This window comes from Conger conger, chromosome 3 (assembly GCF_963514075.1).
Source record: "Conger conger chromosome 3, fConCon1.1, whole genome shotgun sequence".
Taxonomy (NCBI): Eukaryota; Metazoa; Chordata; class Actinopteri; order Anguilliformes; family Congridae; genus Conger; species Conger conger.
In genome coordinates this window covers 61,228,557-61,250,640 of record NC_083762.1, presented here as the reverse complement: position 1 = coordinate 61,250,640, position 22,084 = coordinate 61,228,557, and the positions used below count along the sequence as shown (strand labels likewise).

The following is a 22,084-nucleotide window of genomic DNA, read 5'->3' as shown; positions in this document are numbered from 1 at the left end:
GTCTGTGACACACTTGCGTGAAATGGGAATGCATATGAAGAGAAAATGCAAATATTAAAGATAACATTTAAACATCCCTTATTTCTTTGATGTAAACATCACAGATATAAGGATGCATTGTTGGTAATGCTGCAGCTGTAACCAGTAATATATCTTACAGTGGTATAAAGTTAATATACTTTAGTTTAGTTGTTTTTTCTTTTGTTGCTCTTTCTCAGACTCATTTTGTAAAAAAAAAACATTAAAATAAAAATGTTTTTTAAACCGTTGCCAAAGTGGTTACGGCATTATGGGTACTAATGGGACCATCAGTAATTTGAAATAAAGAATACAAACAAAAAAAGTTTTCTTTGTACGGAGGGGCGGCCTGTAGCGTAGTGGTTAAGGTAAATGACTGGCATACACAAGGTCGGTGGTTCTAATCCCGGTGTAGCCACAATAAAATCTGCACAACCGTTGGGGCCTTGAGTAAGGCCCTTAACCCTGCATTGCTCCAGGGGAGGATTGTCTCCTGCTAAGTCAAATCAACTGTACGTCGCTCTGGATAAGAGCGTCTGCCAAATGCCAATAATGTAATGTAATGTAATCATAATTTCATGTACATGTTCAAGCAGATTATAGAATTTCCAACAGTACGATGCATTAGACTGCTCAATTATGTAGGTATGGAAAATTACATCTTGGAAGGCGTAATGATTACCTGTTTAACACAAATGCTAATTATTTCTTCAATTTTGTTTTGTGTTCATTTATTATTTATGATCATTTATTTATGCCAAAAAGATAAATTGCATTCATCATCAGAATCTGATTATAAATGCAGTGTTTCCCGTGTTTGTGCCAGTACTGTATGTTAGCTGTTAAGACTCTTGGCAGCAAGGTGAAATGTCAATCTGTAGTTTTAATCAGCAATGAATCTGTTACTACACCAATGTACACAGTGTTATCAATGATGCACACTGCGTACACCCAAAGCAGGCTGGTTTTTGATCTGTCATATTGGCTGTTTTGTGACAAACATAATTCTGTTACAGCTTTATAATTCTACAATTGTACTCATTCTAGAGCCTCTAGAAATGATCTTGTGACTGGCAGAGGGAAGACGACACAGTTGACAGACCTGGGTCAAATACGTAATTGTTTTGGATTCAAATAATTTTCAGTGCTCGATTGATCTTGCCTGGTGCAATAGAGCCAACCAAGGTGGTGTTTTCCACTTTGTGAGAGCATTTCATAGGTTTCAATACACCAGAAACGCTCAGCAAAGCGTAGAAAAGTATCTGATTCCAAAACAATTACGTAATTGACCCAGGTCTGATAGCAGACAGGAGGCGCGGGCAGGGCTGTTTCGAAGAGCATTCCTCACTCTGCAATCAGCTCCCATTCCTGGGCGATTCACGGCGGGCAGACTGCCGAGCGATCATTACATTCTGAGCGCTCGGGGAGTCCGTCTCCGTGGTTACGCCCGAGGCAGAAGCCGTTACCGTGGTTGCAGTTCTCCTCGTCGCTGTGGTCCATGCAGTCCAACACGTCATCGCAACGCCAGCGGGTCGGGATACAGAAGGCCCTGTTGCGACACAGGAACTGGTCCTCCCGGCACTCCCTGACACAGTCCACCTGCATTCAAACCCAAGTTTGGTTAACCCAAGCCCAATATGAAGTGGCTTTGGTTGAGAAAATTGAGAAAGTTGAGAAAATTTTGTAGGGTTTTAACCAGCATTATATCTGACGGCAGAATTAAGTTCATATGCAGTACTCTTTAGTTTAGTAGTTCCTGACACAGTCCACCTGCATTCAAACCATTGTTTAAGGCAGTCTGTAGTGGAGTGGCTAGGGTAATGACTGGGACCTGGAAGGTTGGTGGTTCAGGTCCCGGTGTAGCCACTATGAGATCCACTGTCCACTGTTCCTAAGTAACTAGGATAGCTAAAATGCAGAAGACAAATTACCCCACAGGGTTCAGAGGACAAGCAGAAATATACTGCATGTCATTACATTATCCAAATTAACAAGAATTACATAAACTAGCTTAAAATATAATAATTGACCAGGTACTTTTAGTAGAATGCTACTTTTATGCTTCCGGACCTTAAAAATATTTTATTGAAGAGATTTTTTTAAATAATATGTCTCTATCTTGGTTAAACTCTCTGCCTTGTAGCCTTGGTTTCCTTCAGAACATGCACATAATACACCCACATTTGTCAGTCTTTCTCCACAAATTGGAATTGCCAATTGTGCTTCTCAAGTAACAGTTGCACCACCAAAACCACCCCAGGGATTGATGCAACTGTCGGGTGTGCCTTTATACGATGCAATGCTTATCATATACCCTACAGGCCATACACAGTACTACAGGATATCTGAAATACACATTTACTTTCCACAATAGTGAATGGAAGTGGTTAAACCTGTGGCTGATGCATTTACTGCAAATATTATGAAGAAATACATAACATACTCATTCACTTGTCTAATATTCCCCGAAGTACCAAAATCTATGGTATCCTGCAATCATTTATTTTGCATGTTTGCATAGGGGTGCAATATAGCATATAATATATTGGGGTCTAAATATAGCATATAATAAGCAATCATTACAGACTGCAGTCACAAAAACAAAATGTGAACAAAACATTTTTTTCATTCCTCCTTGGAAAAAAAAACTAGAATATTCTATGATGGAATGGATTCATTTATTTATATCATAGTGATTGTTTGCATCATGTACACACAGGAAGTGCCAGTTTCACTCCTTCTTTTACTGGCCCATGTCTGAAACTGTGTAGGCCATCCATAATTCATAAAATCTTTGGCGAATCTCTTGTTACCAAAGAAAGAGGTACAACAGACAAGTTCAACTATGTATTATTAATGGAATCATAAGAGGAGTCCTGCATTATGAATCACAGAGGGCCTTTGGGAAATGACATAATTTTTTCCAATAGTTGTTAGAAGGTGGAAATGAAAGATTGGCTAATGGGATAAAGAGGGTGATTTTCTTAACAAGGCGCTGAGCAGAGAGGTTGCTTTTTTAGGAATGGAATCAAAGTCTGTTAGCATATTGTTGTTTATGAGGAGTTTCTGAAATGCTGGAGTGTCTCTCCAAGTTTAAAAAAAGTGTTTTCCTTCAGGGCCCAGGTGGAATTACTGAAGGGAATGTTTTTTTATTCTGTTTATGGATTTTTATAGGTGTTCTTCCCACACACTTCTCGGCAGCAATAACACTGGTTTTATTGTGTGGAAATAACAGAATAAAAACATACGGGGCCCTGCTTTCGTACCGGCGGTAGTGGCGCTAGATTCCGGAATGAGATTGCTTCTGTTGCAACTTCCAGTAGAAACTCGGCAATATGAACCTTGAAATTACGACCAAACAGGATTTGAACCTGGAAGCAGGTCATACAATTACCCTAATCAAGCTGCGTACTGCAAAGTGCATGTTCTCTCTCTCCGTTGTTATCACTAATGGAAAAAGGAGGCTATTAAGTCAAATAGTATTACTGATTGTTGGGCTCCTTTTAAAATCAACAGGGCTTTGAGGGAAGCGTGTTTCTAAGGAAAGAGCATAATGGAACAAATCGCCAGTATCTACTTGCTTTCAGACCTGGGACAAATATGTAATTGTTTTGGATTCAGGTACTCGAATACGTGCTCCACTGATCATGCCTGGTGCAATAGAGCCAGCCGAGATGACCAGAAAGCGGGGTTTCCACTTTATAAGAGTATTTAATCGGTTCCGGTACACCAGACAAGCTCCGTAAAGCGGGGAAAAGTATTGTAATCCTAAACAATTACATATTTGACGCAGGTCTGCTTGTGTTCAGAAAAATGTATCGTTTATCACAATGCTTGACACATTACATGTATTCATTGACAATGATTGAAACAGTTTAAGATGGCCTGGGAACTGTCATTAGAAAACATCTGGACCTCTGCAGAATAGTGCTCCCCTTTTAGCTGTTCACTCGCTGATACCATGTTCTCTATGAAGCATCTATAGCTTACTCTGAGCTAAGAAAGTGATATTAGCCCATGCATTTCTTGGTAAATAGCTTACAGATTCTCTGAACATGAAATCAATACACATACACTCAGTGAGAACTTTATAAGGTAGACCTGTAGACCTGTACACCAGGTTGTTAATGCAAATATTTAATCAGCCAATCATGTGGCAGCATGAAATACATACAAGCATTCAGACATGATCAAGATGTTCAGTATCTCAGAAACTGCTGATCTCTTGGGATTTTCAACAATCTCTAGAGTTTACAGAGAAATAAACAAAAACATGCAGTGAGCAGCAGTCCTGTGGGCATAAAAACACCTTGTTAATGAGAGAGGTCAGTGGAGAATGGACAGACTGGTCCAAGCTGAATGGAAGCTGACAGTAATGCAAATAACCACACACTACAACAGTGATATGCAGAAGAGCATCTCTGAACACACAATGTGTCAAACCTCTAAGTGGATAGCATACAGCAGCAGAAGTCTAAATAAATACATAATAAAGTGCTCACTGAGTGTACATTCTGACATTTTTTTTTTTTTTTTCTGACAGTGCAGATAGTATTTTCTTTTTACAAACAGCCGTCACGTACAGACGTGTTATCACTGTGCCAGGAGCTAACAGCACAGGCTCAAGTTATCGGATTCTGCAAGTTACCCAGGGGAAGATGTCATATCAAAATTAGACAAGGGGCAAGTTAAGCATGAATTATTAAACAATACAATAAGGGGAAGTCTTTGTCATAATGAAGGGCCAGAGCAAAATTAAAATGGCTTTCAAAAGAGGCCAAAGATATCAGGGCTCTGGAGAGGAGCCAACCTGGAAAATATAGCGAATAAGGTACTGCTAACTACTTTGTTTTTTTAAGGCAAGATTGATTTTAATGAAAAATTCCAATAAAGGGTTTACATTCTTCAAATCACTGTGCTTTGACTTTGTACATATTTCTGAAAAACATCACATTCCTAGAGTCTTGATATCTAACAGGCTCTGCTGTGTTCAAACGGCTTTCGGGAAGAATGCGTTGTATAACACCATGCCTACTGCAGTGTAACACCTATAAATGATTCATAAACACATGCAACCTTGAACCATCATGTTCTGTCCAATGGAACATCATATAAAATAATGTATATCTTTTTCGTCTTTTTGACTGGAAGTTGTGAATTATGCATCATCAGTAATCATATGACTACATATTTCACTGATTCGGAAGCGTTCATTAACATGTTATGCTTGTTAACAAGGGTGTTATAAATGTTTCATAAACACTATAGGAATGCATACTTGACCTTTTTATGACATACATATTTTATTTGAATATAAACAAAGAAATGCAGTGAAGCGCTGCCTTTTAAAGATCAGAAGTGGTCTAGCAGTCATCACAAAACTATTATTATTATTATTATTATTATTATTATTATTTACAATAGCAATTTACAATAATTATAATAACAGGAATAAAGAAACAACACAATGTGTTGATTCTGTCAAAGCATCAAATATATGATTGAATGCTCCAATCCTCTGAATAATAATTAATTTTGAATGTGAAATTATTTTCAGAGATGAGCACATTCTTGGTTTACAATGCTGAATATGTCACCACGTTCATATAATTTATGCTGTCACCAATAAAGAGGAAGATTTTACAAGGTGATCGTAAAGTTTATTGAGCAAGCTATTAGTGAAATATGAACTCTTTGTTCTTTTGTTTGTACTGTAAAAACGTTCAATACTGAATTCCCAACAGTTTATTGAGCTGAGCCATAGAAACATATTTTCAGTTCTGGATAACTTGAACTGTCTTCAATTGAAGTTTTTACAAGATTAGACGTTTTAAAGCCTGGCAAGTTGCTTTTTTTGTAAAGAGTCAATCATTGTATACTATGTTGTGCACATTGCTTCAAGTGACACCCAGGAAAATTGTCAGATGGTCAGATTACACAAACTAATAAATGTCATGTGACATGCCTAAACAATGGGCTAGATTAAATCAATATTTTCATTAAGTGTGCATAGAAAATCACATTGAATTTATTAATAACAAATACCAAATAAAAACTCATTTAAAGTGCGATTAAATAAACATTGTGCATGTGTTGCCCTTATAAAATTGATAAAATCAATTTTATTGCCAATGTAAAATCTGTGGGACATTCTGCCACGCAAATTGCCCACCGACACAAAGATTTACAGTTGAAATAAATGCCACGCTGATCCATTTTGAGATGCAGGCGTATATTTGTTTTCCATAAAACTGCCCGTGGCACTTTTAAAAAAATCGCTAAACCCGGGACTGTCTGGGGAAGTCGAGGCAGCGTGTGATGCACGGTCAGGTAGCAGACTGTGCCAGTGCTGATTGCACAGTCCGTAACCGGTCATACTGTGATGGGAGGGAGGTACGAGCACTCTAATCTGACCCTCAAGGGCCGGAATGCTGCTGGTTTTCATTTGCCGCATATACTCAGGGACGTGATTTATGCTGCGTTCACGTCGCAGGGGAGAAAGTGGAACGACTGGAGGATTCCCTATTGTCCCGACTTGGGAATGTTCATGCATTTGCACAACAGTTAGGGTTTGGGATTGGGTCCCAAAAAAGTTGTCTGTTGGCATCAACGAACACGGACGCACAACTGTGAAATGATAGGATATAGTTATGCTTGATCCGCTATCAATCCAAAATGATTGACACTGGTTAAACCTATAGCCTATCTGCTGTAGCTCCCTCTATTTCTCGCTAACAACATTACCTTAGCAGCTACACCAAAACATTTAGAATAGGTAGTAGCCCCAAAACAATCATAAACAGTGTATGAAGGCAAACTGTTACAAATATAATATGATATTATGATTTTGTTAACTTAAACGGTTGCAAAGTTGGTCATGGAAGCCATTTCTGTTGCTGCATTCATGTGACTTCCGTAGTTTACAAACACGTCGGAAACAGAGCCACCAGAAAGTTCCCATATTTCCTACTTGATATTAAAGCTTGGAGGTTGGTGTAAACTGATTTTCCCCAGTCGGAAGGTGGTAATTTCATTACTTCCGATATGATGTGAAAGCAGTATCACACCTAGCAGAAACAACCTGGAACACCAGGTATTTACATCTATCTGGGACTGGTAAGTGGATATCCGGCCAATCAGTGATCAATCAATTAATACATTTTCAGGTAGAAAAGAACACCAACCATACTACTGGGCTTGAAGACAAGATTTGGAAATCTAGGGTGCAGGGTTCCTCTGTAAAATACAGTCTGTCTACTGCCCAATTATAGCCTTGTAGTCCAAGGAATGCACATCCCAGCTGCTAGACTGCAGAGTGACTGCACAGCTCAGCTGGGGGTCTGCAGAGTGACTGCACAGCTCAGCTGGGGGTCTGCAGAGTGACTGCACAGCTCAGCTGCTAGACTGCAGAGTGACTGCACAGCTCAGCTGCTAGACTGCAGAGTGACTGCACAGCTCAGCTGGGGGTCTGCAGAGTGACTGCACAGCTCAGCTGCTAGACTGCAGAGTGACTGCACAGCTCAGCTGGGGGTCTGCAGAGTGACTGCACAGCTCAGCTGGGGGTCTGCAGAGTGACTGCACAGCTCAGCTGGGGGTCTGCAGGGTGACTGCACACCTCAGCTGAGGGTCTGCAGGGTGAAAGTGGCGCAGTGCTGGGACAGGTCTATAAAATATGTGGTAAAAATATGGAAGAATTTCTTTTTTTAAATCAATTAAATCCATCAGTTACCTCGTCAGAGCCATCAGAGCAATCTTGTTTTCCGTCACACCGGAGCGTAGCCGACACACAGCCTCCACTGTCACAGCTGTATTCACTTAGGGAGCAGGACGGAGTCACTGCGAATGAAAAAACAACAGCAAAACAAAATGACTGTACTGTATTCTGCAGGGTTTACCACACTGAGATCAGTACAGAGATGAGCACAACCCCCCAAAAAAACAAACCTTACATTTTCAGTTTCACAGTTTGTATGTTTCTGTGTAAAAATCTAACTTTTTATATACTTTCATGAACTATTGACCTTACATTTTCAGTTCCACAGTTTGTATGTCTGTGTGTAAAAATCTAACTTTTACTTACTTTCATGAACTATTGACCTTAAATGTTCAGTTTCAAGGTTTGTATGTTTCTGTGTGAAAATCTAACTTTCCATTTACTTTCATGAACTATTGACCACAATTTATTTTAATTCCAAACAAAAAATATTGTCATTAATTTATTTGCAGAAAATGACATGATACTAACAATACAGTTATGAATTGAATAATGCAAGCTAAACAAGTTTATACACATAAATAAAGAACAGAAATAATAATGTCTTCACTTAGGAAGGGTTCAGCAATTAATATAAGGTGGAGTAACCCATATTATTTATTTGAACTTTGTGTAATTTGCTGTTTGTGGTTTGTATGAAACTTTTTGTTTGTAAATGATCTGTGCTCCTGCCGCCTATCTTGGCCAGGTCTCTCTTTAAAAGAGACTTTTAATCTCAATGGAACATTCCTGGTTAAATAAAGGTTAATAAATAATAAATAAATACATTATTCTCATAAAAGTACAGGGTGGCCTCTATCCAGAGCTGTATATAGGAACTAACTCAATTACAATGTACCTATTACACAGCTAATGCATCTCTATTCCAGTCAAAAAGTCAAGCAGCTCCCATAACCAACCTCAAAATCAACCCTATTTATGTGATTATAAAAATTATGTAACTGCGCATAGTTTGCCTGTTAAATGGTCATTCATTATTGAACAGAACTGCAATTATGCAAATGAATTATAAAGCCCTGTTATTATAAAATAACCAGTTCATTAAGGCATCAAAAAGCTTACAAACTGTTGCAAAAACAGTTTGGATATAGAGAAATGTTTGATATTAATTAATTAAATATTTATTTAACCTATATTTTACCAGGTTTGTCTCATTGACACTTGTCTCAGGTGTTTCTCATTCAGGCAATGACAACATAAAACATCAAAGTATTGCAATAGTAAACAGCATCGAATAATACTTTTAAATATCAATTTAAACATTTATAACCACCAAATGTGTAAGAAACAAAAGCAAAAACCTTCTGAGGGCGACGGCACATTGCATGGGCAGTATGTGCTCCCAGTAACAGCATGAAGAGAGTACTTCTACCCCAATGAGCACTCTTAGAGGGCATGCTGGGTCATTTTCTACCTGCTGTCAGAAAACGTGTTTCATCTGCACAATCTACAGTCCACAAGATTCACTGTAAGTGTGAAATCATCAGGAGATGCTTGAAGGGCATCACTATGGAGCAGTAAACAACCTCTCACCATCTCTGCTTTGGCTCAGTAATCTGTCACAATGGTTACAAGTTCATCTGACTTCATCTTACTGGTGTCCACAAGGTCTGCGGAATTGCAACTCACTTGATGTGAATTGAACAGACAGGAGTTACATTACATTACATGTCATTTGGCAGACGCTTTTATCCAAAGCGACTTACAGTTGATTTAGACTAAGCAGGAGACAATCCTCCCCTGGAGCAATTCAGGGTTAAGGGCCTTGCTCAAGGGCCCAACGGCTGTGCGGATATTATTGTGTTGAACCACCAACCTTGCGAGTGCCAGTCATGTACCTTAACCACTACGCTACAGGCCACCCCTACGTTGATTCGTTGGTGTGAATTGAACGGACAGGACTGGTGTGAATTGAATGGATGGGATTCAATCTTGCAGCAAGGATAGTGCAGTGGGTAGCACTGCCGCCTCACAGCAAGGACGTTGAATCCCGGTCGGCCGAGGCCTCTCTGTGTGGAGTTTGCATGTTCTCCCCTTGTTCATGTGGGTTTCCTCCGGGTACTCCGGTTTCCTCCCACAGTCCAAAGACATGCAGGTTAGGCTGGAGAGTCCAAATTGCCCATGGGCGTGAGTGTGTGAGTGAATGGTGTGTGTGCCCTTCGATGGACTGGCGACCCGTCCAGGGTTTATTCCTGCCTTTCGCCCAATGTATGCTGGGATAGGCTCCAGCCCCCCTGCAACCCTGTTCAGGATAAGCGGGTTCAGATAATGGATGAATGGATGGATGGGATTAGATCTATTCGATTCACAGTGATTGGTGCCAATTGAACAATTGAATTTCAAGGAACAAATCTGCTTAAAGTTAACTACAAGTCCAACTGGTACGCATCACTAATTCAATTTGGCAAGTTAGTTTTAGTGATCTCTGAATTCTGAATTAAATGGTGTTTCTGAAGAAAAAGTACAAATATCCACCATATTGACAGCATGGCTGCATCACTGAATTTTAAGCAAACCACCTTCAAGTAAATTTAAATCCTTTTCACATTAAATTTGATGCATTTGTCCATAATCTGTACCATTAGATCCTTTACTTGCGCTCAAAATTCTTAATGAGTCATGCGTCGTGACTTCACATTAGGTAGATTTTGATTTGGGTGTTGCAGAGGGACATTAAGTCCATTTAAAAATGGCTTTCCGTCAAATCTGCTTTCAAGCCACGCAAAATGGGAGATTAGGGTTTTTAAATGTGCGGCACGGGCCTCTGCGATCGCAATGAGTCACACTGCTGTTCCTGATATCATTGTCCTCAGGTTGTCCGCACTTAACACGGAACTGAGAAAATATTCAGGGAGAGACACAGAGGCGGGAACCACAGTCAGGGGGCCTTGCCTGAACCGTGTTCCCGCTTAATAGACAGCGAACAACTGCCAGACTCCTGTGGCTAACACCACTTTGGAGACTTTTGCAGATAAATCTTTTGCCCTTTTGCTTCAAATGCGCTGCTCTAAAGGTCTCCCGCTATCACCAAACACATTTTCTTTTAAAGAGTCGCAAATGTTATAACAAATAGACGTGAGGTAGGGATGTGAAAGTATGCTGCGGAATGTAATGTCAGCACTGGAGAAGCAATTAAAGAGTGTAATTCCTGCCATTGGCTGAGTACCCTGGTCTGTAGCTTGCCAGGCTGACCGGTTCTTTTGCTGAGCAAAGCGGCCAGCCAGAGCTTCAGCATCAGAACTGCCCCCAGTTCAGCGTTAATACGACCGCCACCTCTCAGAGGAAGGGGGAGGGGGCGTTATCTGTTAATTTCCAGAACACAAACTTAGCCAACATACAGCTAGATAAACATAATGGAAAACACTGTTGAACTTTAAGGAGATTTTCCCCCAAAATGTAGTTTTTACCTCTGGAAGCAATAAGCTTCCGTATAATTACTTGGAAAACTCTGTGAGAAACGGAAAATAGAGGATTTAGATTATTAGATTGTGAGCACCTAATCTACTGAGTTGGAGAAGTAATATACTGACATGGAAATAATGTAGCAGAGGACAGTGTGTAGGCTACCTAGCCTACTGCATTGAACTGAAAAGGATAACATTCTTCCTCTCACACAATGAAAATTACATCACTATTTTTAGTCATTACATTTGTGCAACTTTCACTTATTGAATTAAAGACCACATGACGTGTTCTTCTTCCTTGTGCTTACAATAAGGGAAAAATATATACCCAAATGCAAATTTCAATCCTACTTTCTTAGTCTGCTATAACACCAGCTGTTACCTATTTACAAAACCTTCCAGCCAATATACACCAAAGCCTTCACAACACAGAACTGAGATACTTTCAGACACTGGGAGTATAACCGTCCAGATTCGAAATGAATTATTTGAAGCTGGGATATCTCCAGTGGGCTGAAAACTGTTCCTTAAAGAATACAGTACAGTATGTGTGTGTCCAAACAAACATTCCCTGCCTATTTTCATATTTTTCCTTTGGGCTTTTATTCAGTAAGAAATTACCACCTGTAAATCCCCAGCAGTTCAAGAAAATATGAAGCCATGAAGGCATAAAAAGCATTACACTAAACACCACATAAAATAAATATGCTTTCTGTGATAAGTGCTAAGCAAAGACTGCCCCAGCATTCACACCACATGTGAATAACAGGAACTTGTGACACCTGCAAATATGCAGAATAAAAAAATAAAAAAAAAGCTAAAGATTGCTACAGGACATGTTTATTCTAACCCTGCAGTAAATTAATACAACAACAATATTCCATTAAAATAAATGTTTCAGTATTGCCTCATAAATCTATTGCTATTAGTATACATGAATATAGATACAAAAAAAACACCGTGATAAGCCATACATATACCTTCATGGGGGTTAACCCCTTAAGTCTCGTCGGTGAGGGAAATCCATACAGGCTGGCACACGAAACAAGCTAATGTCAGTGTTTTCTTCACTTTTTTTCACAGCAAGGGTCCAGTGCACCAATTGCATAATAGTTTCAAATTCTAAAAACATGCTTCTAATTCTAACTTTTATTACGTGCTTGTGCATAGGAATGTGATTATCTACGTTTTGTTTAGGCTCTCTCGGACTGGGTGAGCCCATGTATGAGCTTATCTGACCTGTATCTGTATCCGTGAGCAAAAAATACAGTACAACTCCAGCTCTGGATAGCAACTGAGAAGCATTTTAGCGAGTGAGATGACATTTCCAACAATGAATATTCTGTTAGGCTTGTATAAAACAACACCTGTGTAACAAAACTGTAGTATTTTCAATATGCACGCTGAGACAGTTACGCTATGGCAAAATCAGTTCTACAGATGTGACCCCATTTTAAATCAAAATATAGTCTCAAAATATTTTATTATTATTCAGCATGCTTATAAATAAGGAACAAGCCTGCTTTTGAATAATACATAACATGTGAAATTGTGGAATGTGTTTGACTTGTTAATGGAGGTTGCGTATTTGAAAAAAACTATTGTGATCATTGTATTTTTTTTTACAATCTTCTCAACCTGTTGATATTTGAGGAGAGCACAAGGAGAGGGAGAGGTAGGGAGAGGAGTGCAAACACTTGTTTTCAGGATAAAAAGTGTTGTATACTTTCATAAGCAAAATACAGTATTTTACAAGTCATGAGACCCATAATAATATTTAGTCTCCAAAGGTCCTTTCTGGAATATTTCAGAATGCTAATTTTTGGAGATATTGTCATCAAATTTGAAAGGGGATTTCTGTTTTAGCTGTGGCTCCATTGTATTTCTAAGCGTGCCAGGTACCACCACAATAATCTGTATCCATTCAAAAACAGAAAATCTTTTCAGTGAGAACCATATTCCACTTCCACTGTGTTTGAGCCTCTGTAACTTTGTTTTAGTAATATTTAGTCATTCTGTAAGGGATTATGCCTGTAGTCAAAAGGGTTCAAGAATAGTAACCATTTTATTTTGGGTATGTCATTTTAATGCTTGGGTCAAGAAAAAGGGTGATACTTAAAGGGATAAGCAATAACAACAATACACAATAATTTGTTTGCGCAGTAGAATTCACCAGAGATCAATGTATCGACTTTTTAATCATATATGATGCGACAGAGAATCTCCAAACATATTATTTTGGGAAAGAAAAACAGCTGTTACTGTAGGTGTTGATATCAATCAGCAGCAAGGCCAACTTGGAGGTTCACTACCTCATCAGGTGTTATTAAAGTAAAACACGACGCAAAGAAAGCTGCCAAACCGCAAGAGGACAAAGATTGTTACCGTGCTCCAAAAAATACCTGGTAATTATCATTACGGCATTTCACCCAGAGCTATTCCTTCATGGCAGTATTGATTTTCTTTTGCTTTACCAACCCTATTAAGGTTGACAAATCGCAGAGGAAATCATATCTCCGTTCTTGATTCATCCACAGAATAACCCGCAGTTGACCCCCCCACCTCACACGATTACGCACTTTGGAGACAAAAGGGAACATGCGTTCATCCGCTACATGATACATACAAACCGTAAAAGACAAGATTTACATTTCAACCGATGAAGTCATCTTGTTCCTGTAACCGTCTCCTTTTAAAACTCTCATTAGCCGGAGCCATACATTTAAGCCTGTATAATTAACATCTCCAACCCCCACTGTTTTTCAATTAAATTAAAACAGTTGTATTGTCGGCTCTGCTTTAAATCCGTTGGCAGATGGCTTTCAGTCCTGACTTGGCCTTTGACAGCGCAGTTTTGTTTGGCCGTGAAACGAAGCTAAGTAGATTTTATCCAATGTTTTTGCACGCCTCCCCATTAAAATTTTAAATTCCTCGCGGTCTCGCAGCCCTTGGCTCGCCGCTGTTTAAAAGGCATACAGCCAATTAGTGGTGTTTCTGAGAGTGAACATGCATTACTGCGTGTCCGCGAGGACTGCTAGCCGAGCGAAGAGCCGGGAGTATTTACGCCGAGGGAGTCTCCGCAGAGATGTCCGATGCCTTAACCACCGCGTCACGTGCACTCTCATTACGGCCCTCAGAAAAAGCCCGGACGGGCCTGATGTGCTTTGCGAGAACAAAGATTTGTCATTAAATCAGAATCATGCTGTGTGGGATTCAATTCCCGAGGATAACAGACACCACGAGATGCGTGTGCGTGAGTGTATGCGTGTGCGTCTATGTCTGTGTGCGTCTATCTCTGTGTGTGCATGTGCATAAGTCTATGTAAGATAAGATAAGATGAGATAAACCATTATTGTCTCAAAGTGTAATTTGTCTCGGACATTCAAGAGTTGTGGATCTGTTACAATACATACTCACAGTTCACATTGCATAAGAAAAAATAAAGAAACATGACTTACTCATTTCCTACCATGTCATAACCATTTCATACACACGTGTACACATATGAGTTTTTGTCTGTGTGTACGTATACGTGCCTACGTCTGTGTGTGCACGCACTTGTGTGCCAGTGAATGTGTGTGTGTTTGGTGGTTGGTGCTCGTTATACTTTAGGTGGCACACATGATGAATCACCCCTCCTTAGTTCATTTGTGCCGTACGTTAAGCGTGCTGCTTCTGAAGCTCCCACCTTTGATATATTAACCTTCCTTTCAGGAGTATGATGACACTCAGAACAATGTCAGGATATGACACTGACTGTATCTTCGTTATTTCTGACACAGCTGTGTTAGTTTGTGCTGTTTAAATGAGCTCGCAATTCATAAACACGATTGCAACATATGGCATCCTACATGAAGGGAGCATCATTAATTAACATAACAACCAGAATGCACACTATATATACACTCAGTGAGCACTTTATTTGGTATTTATTTTTTAGACTTATTAAGTCTTCTGCTGCTGTAGCCAATGCACTTAGAGGTTTGACACCTTGTGTGTTCAGAGATGGTGTTCTGCATACCACTGTTGTAATGCGTGGTTATTTGCGTTACTGTCACTTTCCCGTTAGCTTCGACTAGTCTGGCCTGTCTCATCTGACCTCTCTTATTAGCAATGTGTTTCTGCCAGCAGAATAGCTGCTCACTGGATGTTTTGTTTGTTTTTTCGCACCATTCTGCAAACTCTAGAGACTGTTGTGTGTGAAAATCCCAGGAGAGCAGCAGTTTCTGAGATACTCAAACCACCCTGCCTTGCTGTGAACATCTGGCCCACTGTGAAAGCCCCAAGTCCTACCTTCAGATCTGCTTTACTGTGAAGGTACCAGAACCTACCTTCAGATCTGGCCCACTGTGAAAGCCCCTGGCCCTACCTTCAGATCTGGCCCACTGTGAAAGCCCCTGGCCCTAACTTCAGATCTGGCCCACTGTGAAAGCCCCAAGTCCTACCTTCAGATCTGCTTCACTGTGAAGGTACCAGAACCTACCTTCAGATCTGGCTCACTGTGAAAGCCCCTGGCCCTACCTTCAGATCTGGCCCAGTGTGAAAGCCCCAAGTCCTACCTTCAGATCTGACCCACTGTGAAAGCCCCTGGCCCTAACTTCAGATCTGGCCCACTGTGAAAGCCTCTGGCCCTAACTTCAGATCTGACCAACTGTGAAAGCCCCTGGCCCTAACTTCTGATCTGGCCCACTGTGAAAGCCCCTGGCCCTAACTTCAGATCTGACTCACTGTGAAAGCCCCTGGCTCTTCAGCTCTGGCCCACCGTGAAAGCCCCTGGCCCTACCTTCAGATCTAGCCCACTGTGAAAGCCCCTGGCCCTAACTTCAGATCTGGCCCACTGTGAAAGCCCCTGGCTCTTCAGATCTGGCCCACTGTGAAAGCCCCTGGCCCTAACTTCAGATCTAGCCCACTGTGAAAGCCCCTGGCCATACCTTCAGTGCCTGTTGCCTGGCAGTTGCTCTCGTCCTCCCCTGTTTTGCAGTCTTCCTGTCCATCGCAGAGCCACTTCACCGAGATGCACAGGTTATTCAGACACTGGAACTGGTCTTCCGAGCATCGAGTCTCACAGTCTTTCTGGAAAGTTCGGTAAACAGACAGCCGCTCGCTCTCACATCACATTACATAAACTCTCCCCTCGTGTCTGTAATGAAATGCTTTTAATGAAATGTAAAAATCATCTCTTTTCAGTATCTCTTTAAATATCAGGAAGCACAGAGCACCACTGGATATTTTAATTCAATAAATAACTTTAAAATATCAAGTTACTCTTTATGGAGGACATTAATCACCGTTGGCTAAATACTCCACTGCCAGAGGTGCGTTTTCCCTCTCGTATTTACTCGGCGCACGGCGACAAATGTTTATTTATTTCTCGCTCGGCCATCAGCGAGGTTAACTGTGACCGCTGATGTGACAAGTGGAGAGTGCGATGGCGGGAGATGGAATGACTGGAAGAAACGCGGTATGTGGCGGATAGACGTCTTTGTGCACACGCTCCCTTAACCGGGCAGCGCTTGAATAATTGAGCAGGCTCTGAATTTAAATAACAAAATTACAATACAATAACCACACACAAAAAAATTGCACAACGGAGGAGGGAGGGGTGGAGCTATTAGGATATTTCAGAATCAGAGATTATTCACAGGCATGGCGGATAATTATCGCAACAATAACAAATGACAATGCGGGACAAATTGGTCATTTCATGGCTTTTTCCTTCCAATTAGGTGTTTTATTGTGCATGTCTGAATTGCGTTTACTCGGAAGTCTGATTTTTCTTAGCAGTTCCCCTTGACTTGCACAATCTAACAGCGAATATCTCGAGACAATAATGCAAAGTATAATGGAATAATACAGAACCTTCTCCACACCTCTTTATTTGTTACCTGTCGCAGACCAAGCTCAAAGCATTGCGCTGTTTCCCAAGCCTCTCAGGACATTGCAAAAAGAAATGGATATCACATGTACAGTATATATTATCGTAGTCATACAACATCGATCTCGATGAGAATGGTCAGGACTCGTGAGGGATGATAAAGATGATGATGATGATATACCCACGGGTAATCCTGACAGTTGTTTGCGGTTTACTGACCTCGTCAGAGTTGTCGACGCAGTCGTAGTCTCCGTCGCAGCGGAATCTCGCCGAGATGCACTCCCCGTTGGCGCAGACAAAATCCTTGGAATTGCAGGTCACCGGCTCTGAGTTTTGGGGAGAAGGAGACAGTAGTTGCAGGAAGGGGGTCTGCCTGGATTCGGAATCAGGCGTACTGGAAAGGCCTTAACCTATCTTTTTAAAACTTGCGGCTATCTCACGGTTACATATTGGAGATTCTAAGTTCTGGGGCAGCCTGTAGTTAAGTGGCTAAGGTACTTTACTGGGACACGAAAGGTTGGTGGTTGAAGCCACTAGAAGATCCATGCAGCTGTCGGGCCCTTGCACAAGGTTCTTAACCCCACATTACTCCAGGGAGGATTGTCCCCTACTCAGTCTAATCAACTATAAGTCACCTTGGATAAAAGCATCAGCTAAATAACTTTTTATATAAGTTCTCTTAGAAGGTTCCAGATAAATGTGATTCCTTCACTCATCCCCTCCCACAGAGACTCTAAACTAGGTGTCAGGGCAGGAGTGGCCAGTGCAGATCCATTTTATCCCTCTCAAGCAGAGGATTAATAATTTTATTTGATCACTGGGCTCACTTAAATTCCGGCGTATGAAAATCTACAGCGCCTTCCGGGTCCTTCTGATATCAAAGAGCGGCTCCCTAGCAACCGTCGCTGAGGACCTGACACCTGGCAGAGTGCTAGTGCACCTGCACGCCCCTCAAAGTGCCTTAAAACGCGGGGCGGAGGTTTGCGGTGGGGGTTCTACGCTGCCAGCAGGCTCCTCTCATTAGTGGGATATGACTAGCTGAGCTTCAAGGGCCTCCCTGGCCGGTGGCAGCATGGTCTGATTCTCTCTCCCCCCACCGTTGGGCTCACTTGTGCAGTAAACCCCCCTCTACCCCCCCGCGAGTGGCTGGCTGCTGCTGTTCAGTCCGCGCCGTCTCCAGGTAATGGCGCGACCGTTGGACATACTGTACACACACACACAGGTGTGGACGCCCTCATACCTGGTACAGTCTGTGAAATAAAGTGACATTTTTGCTCTTCGAGGATCAAATTTTCCAATTGTACCCTGACAGTACAGTAATGTTCTCTTTAGGTACATAAGAGTAGGTTTATATATATATATATTGCTGTCTAGGGGTACAAATTAAATATAAAGACACTTTAGATAAACTATCACAGACACGATATGAATACAAAAATAGAATCTATCAATTTTCCTGATAGCTGAGGTGGTTGATTAATAACACATTTATTACAGTCACAGAGCTGTTTAGCCAAACTGACATACAAATCAAGATTACTAGCCCAGTGTGCTCATTTAAGATAAGGATCTCTCTGTGCTAACGTTAATGGAAATTAGTGACCACTAACCAGCCAACTAACGTTAAGTAACTAGCCGGCTCATGTTAACCTGCTTTACTAACGCTAACGTTAACAATGGCATTAATCAATTTCATTTGGCTAGATTCTACCTTGAGTTCAGTGATCAGAACACACTGCTGCTAGTGCTTTGTGACATCTTTCCGGTTTATTTTCGCTAGCTATAAGCTGCTCCTGCCTTGGCTTAAACTCCCCGTATCCTCTCCCTTACTCTCTCTCACCACTGGGATTCTATAAAAATGCAACAACAATACACGTGACCATTTACAAAGAAAAATGTGAACAGAAAAATCAATAATTTGACACGTTTCTAATTCTACTCCACATAGTGGCGGGCGGTTTCGTGTCAGTGAGCGATTAGTCCATCTGTACAATATGCCGCCCAGCTATTCAAGTGACATCATCATAATACTATCAATAGGGTACCGCCCCAGCAACAAGCATTTGTACCTGTATTTCTTATCTGATTGTAGACACAGATATATATGGTTGTGCAACCCACACATTTCCACACATATAAGCACACATGCTAATGTATAAGCACACGTGCTAACATGTACACAAACAGACGCACACGCTCCCACCGGAGAACGCACTTACTCTATTCACGTACACACGTACACAAGCACACACACGCTCACACAAACTGCAAATAAAGCTAACTCCATGGTTAAACCATTTCCCTGTTGATAATCAAGACACTTTAAACCGCTGTAGAGAGGGAAGCACCCTGACTTATCTCCATTTTCCCGCCGCTATCAGCGGCTGCCGGGCGAATCGACAACTCTTTCCTGACTGCGATTCACATCAAATCAAGCGGAACAAAGCCTCGGAGGGGGAATTAAGTCGCCGCTCCTGGGTTAAGACGACACCTTCGGCGGGTTCCTCTTAGCCGCGAGTGGCGCTGTATGAAAGGGCACACGTCTGGATGACGAACCAGCGCAATTACAGGAGAAGATGGGGAGATTTATAACAAAGGCCAGACCGAAATGAAAGAATGAACGTTACAGTAATGACCTAATAATTAATACGACGACAATGTCAGGACAATGTTTCATCCTCGACGTTTTATGAGGATAATTGCTTAGTTAGTCGGGGAGTCCTACTCCGAAGAGCCGGCTGGCATTTTTCATCGACGAGCGAAGGGAGTTGATACCAGGAATATCTCTGCACGCCTACCAGGCTACCAGAAAGTCGAAAGCGGAAATGAAGGCTTGACGTATGGTGTCGTTTCATGTGGAGTGATAAATCTTTCCACTTTAGTGAAAGGAATTGAATAGGTTGAAGTGACGGAGGGCCTACAAATTCATCTTCAGCCGAAAGCTTCCTGTGTTTCTCTCCAGTCGGTGCAGAACATCCTTCCTCAAGCAATGGTTAAAAAAAGCAAACCAATGATCAATAATCTGCGACATCCATTTGTAGTAAAAAATAGCCAGCAGAAACTAATACAATGTTTTAATGAAGTGCTCAATATGGCTGGGATTCCAGTTAACCACTGTGTGATTTGATTTCAATTTTGGAAATGAAATTTAAGCGAGTGTTACACAAAAACAGCATTATGAGACTTGGCTATAAACCAAAGGAAATAAAGAGAAGAAAATGAAACACCCAATTAAACTCTGTTATCGAGCAAAACAAAGGACGCTGTGGCTGCGTTGAATCTGGGGATCGCATTCCCACGTCCGGCTCCTTGAGAGAAGCCACTATTTGCCTCCAAACTCCATTAAACGTCTATCAATCAAAGGAGTCTATTGGACCCTTCTCTGTTGACCTTTCGGATACTCCCCCGCACTGTTCTTCCGAGAGCGAACAAAAGATGTAGGGGAAAAAAAGGAATGGGATAGGGATTCTTGTTATTGCCATAGTTTCCCCACTTATTGTACACCTGGTTTTCATGAGGCTAAAGCGATGGAGTGAAAAAGGAGTCTATTTACATGCGGTGGGGCCGTGGACCGTGCAGAAGTTCTGGCTTGGATAAAGGGAGAGCCACGGCTGAGTAAATTACATAGAGATCGGGTGTGAAGGGAGCCGTGGGAGGGGTGGAGGGCAATAATGATTGGATAACTGCAGAGATGGGTATCAAAGCAGAGCTTTAATTTTGAAGTGTTTGCTCTCTCTGGAGGGTAGGGGCCAAGGGTGGACTGCTGTAGGTGAATGGGGGCATGAGTGTGGGGTGGAGTTTCGCTGTGTGCAGTGGGGGTTTGGTGGATGTAATGTGGGGGGGCTGGGGGGGCAGTAGGGAATGGGGTAGAGTTGTACGCATCCTACAATATCCTCAGATTTTCAGTTCATGATTGATGCGGAGTCACAGAAATGCACGCACACACACACACACACACACACATACACACACACGCATGTGCACACATTCTATACATGCGCACGCACTCACACATGCAGACAGACAGGGACACACACACACACGCACACAAAGATGCATGTACACACACACACACACACACACACACACACACACACGGGTCAAAAGCAAACAGGAACCACTAAACAGCTTTTAACTTTGAGAGGGAGAAAAAAAAATGGAGGGAGCCAGAACCACCAACATTTTGCATAAAAGCAAAGACCCGAACGCATAAATAAAACATAAGACAGCTACCATATGAAGAGAAATATCTCTTCACTCGGATCCCTGTACCGCTCTGTCCCTGTGCAAGACTAACAGCTGTGTTGCAGGCTTCAAGCGATAGATAGAAAAGAAAGAAAAAAGAGCTTTACAATGGGGGGTGGGAGGAGGAGAGGAGAAGAGGGGAGGAGAGGGTAACTTACTGCAGTTCTCTTCATCTGAATGGTCTCCACAGTCGCTCTGGCTGTCACACCTCCAGTGGTCAGGGATGCAGTTATTATTCTTGCAGCGGAACTCGTGAGGTCCACAGGTCTTTTCATCTTGTTAGAGACAAACACAAACAAACAAAAATCGCAAGACGGCACATGAATATTAATGCGCCACAGTCATATCGCCACTATATTATCATCATTTCCTTGGTATCAAACCGGTTTTTTGACACCAAGAGGAATGGGGAAAAAACTGCCTCGAGTGGCCTATACATAAAAAGATAAAGAAATGCATAAATAAATCTGTGAAGAGGCATGCTGATTTGCAATGTCAATGTTATTTTTTTTATTATATCTGGGATAGCGCCTGTCCTGGACCCAACTCCCAACACCTCCCTAATGCAGTTCAATGACAAAGGGAAAGTCTCTGGAAAAGTTTTTAAAAAGTCATTTGTTTCTGAGGTGGAGACAACATACAAAAAACAATCTTCAACCTCATCGAGGTCCAGGGTCAGAAAGTAAAAGTCCTGTCATGTGTTTCTTCACCCCATGAAAGTTGTTTCACTAATGAGTTCCACCTCCTGGCAGAATAATTGTTCTAATG

General features: G+C 41.5%; 1 protein-coding gene across 1 annotated transcript in view; it reads right to left on the bottom strand.

Moving 5' to 3' along the window:
• The window catches only part of LOC133123174 (low-density lipoprotein receptor-related protein 1B-like), a 484,946-nt gene that overhangs the window by 44,033 nt on the left and 418,829 nt on the right, over nucleotides 1-22,084 (bottom strand). The window contains exons 66-70 of the mRNA XM_061233491.1: nucleotides 21,475-21,591; nucleotides 17,291-17,397; nucleotides 16,128-16,269; nucleotides 7,748-7,854; nucleotides 1,485-1,617 (exon numbers count right to left, since the gene is read on the bottom strand). Coding sequence (XP_061089475.1) covers nucleotides 1,485-1,617; nucleotides 7,748-7,854; nucleotides 16,128-16,269; nucleotides 17,291-17,397; nucleotides 21,475-21,591 — 606 coding nt within the window. The remainder of the gene's footprint in view (nucleotides 1-1,484; nucleotides 1,618-7,747; nucleotides 7,855-16,127; nucleotides 16,270-17,290; nucleotides 17,398-21,474; nucleotides 21,592-22,084) is intronic.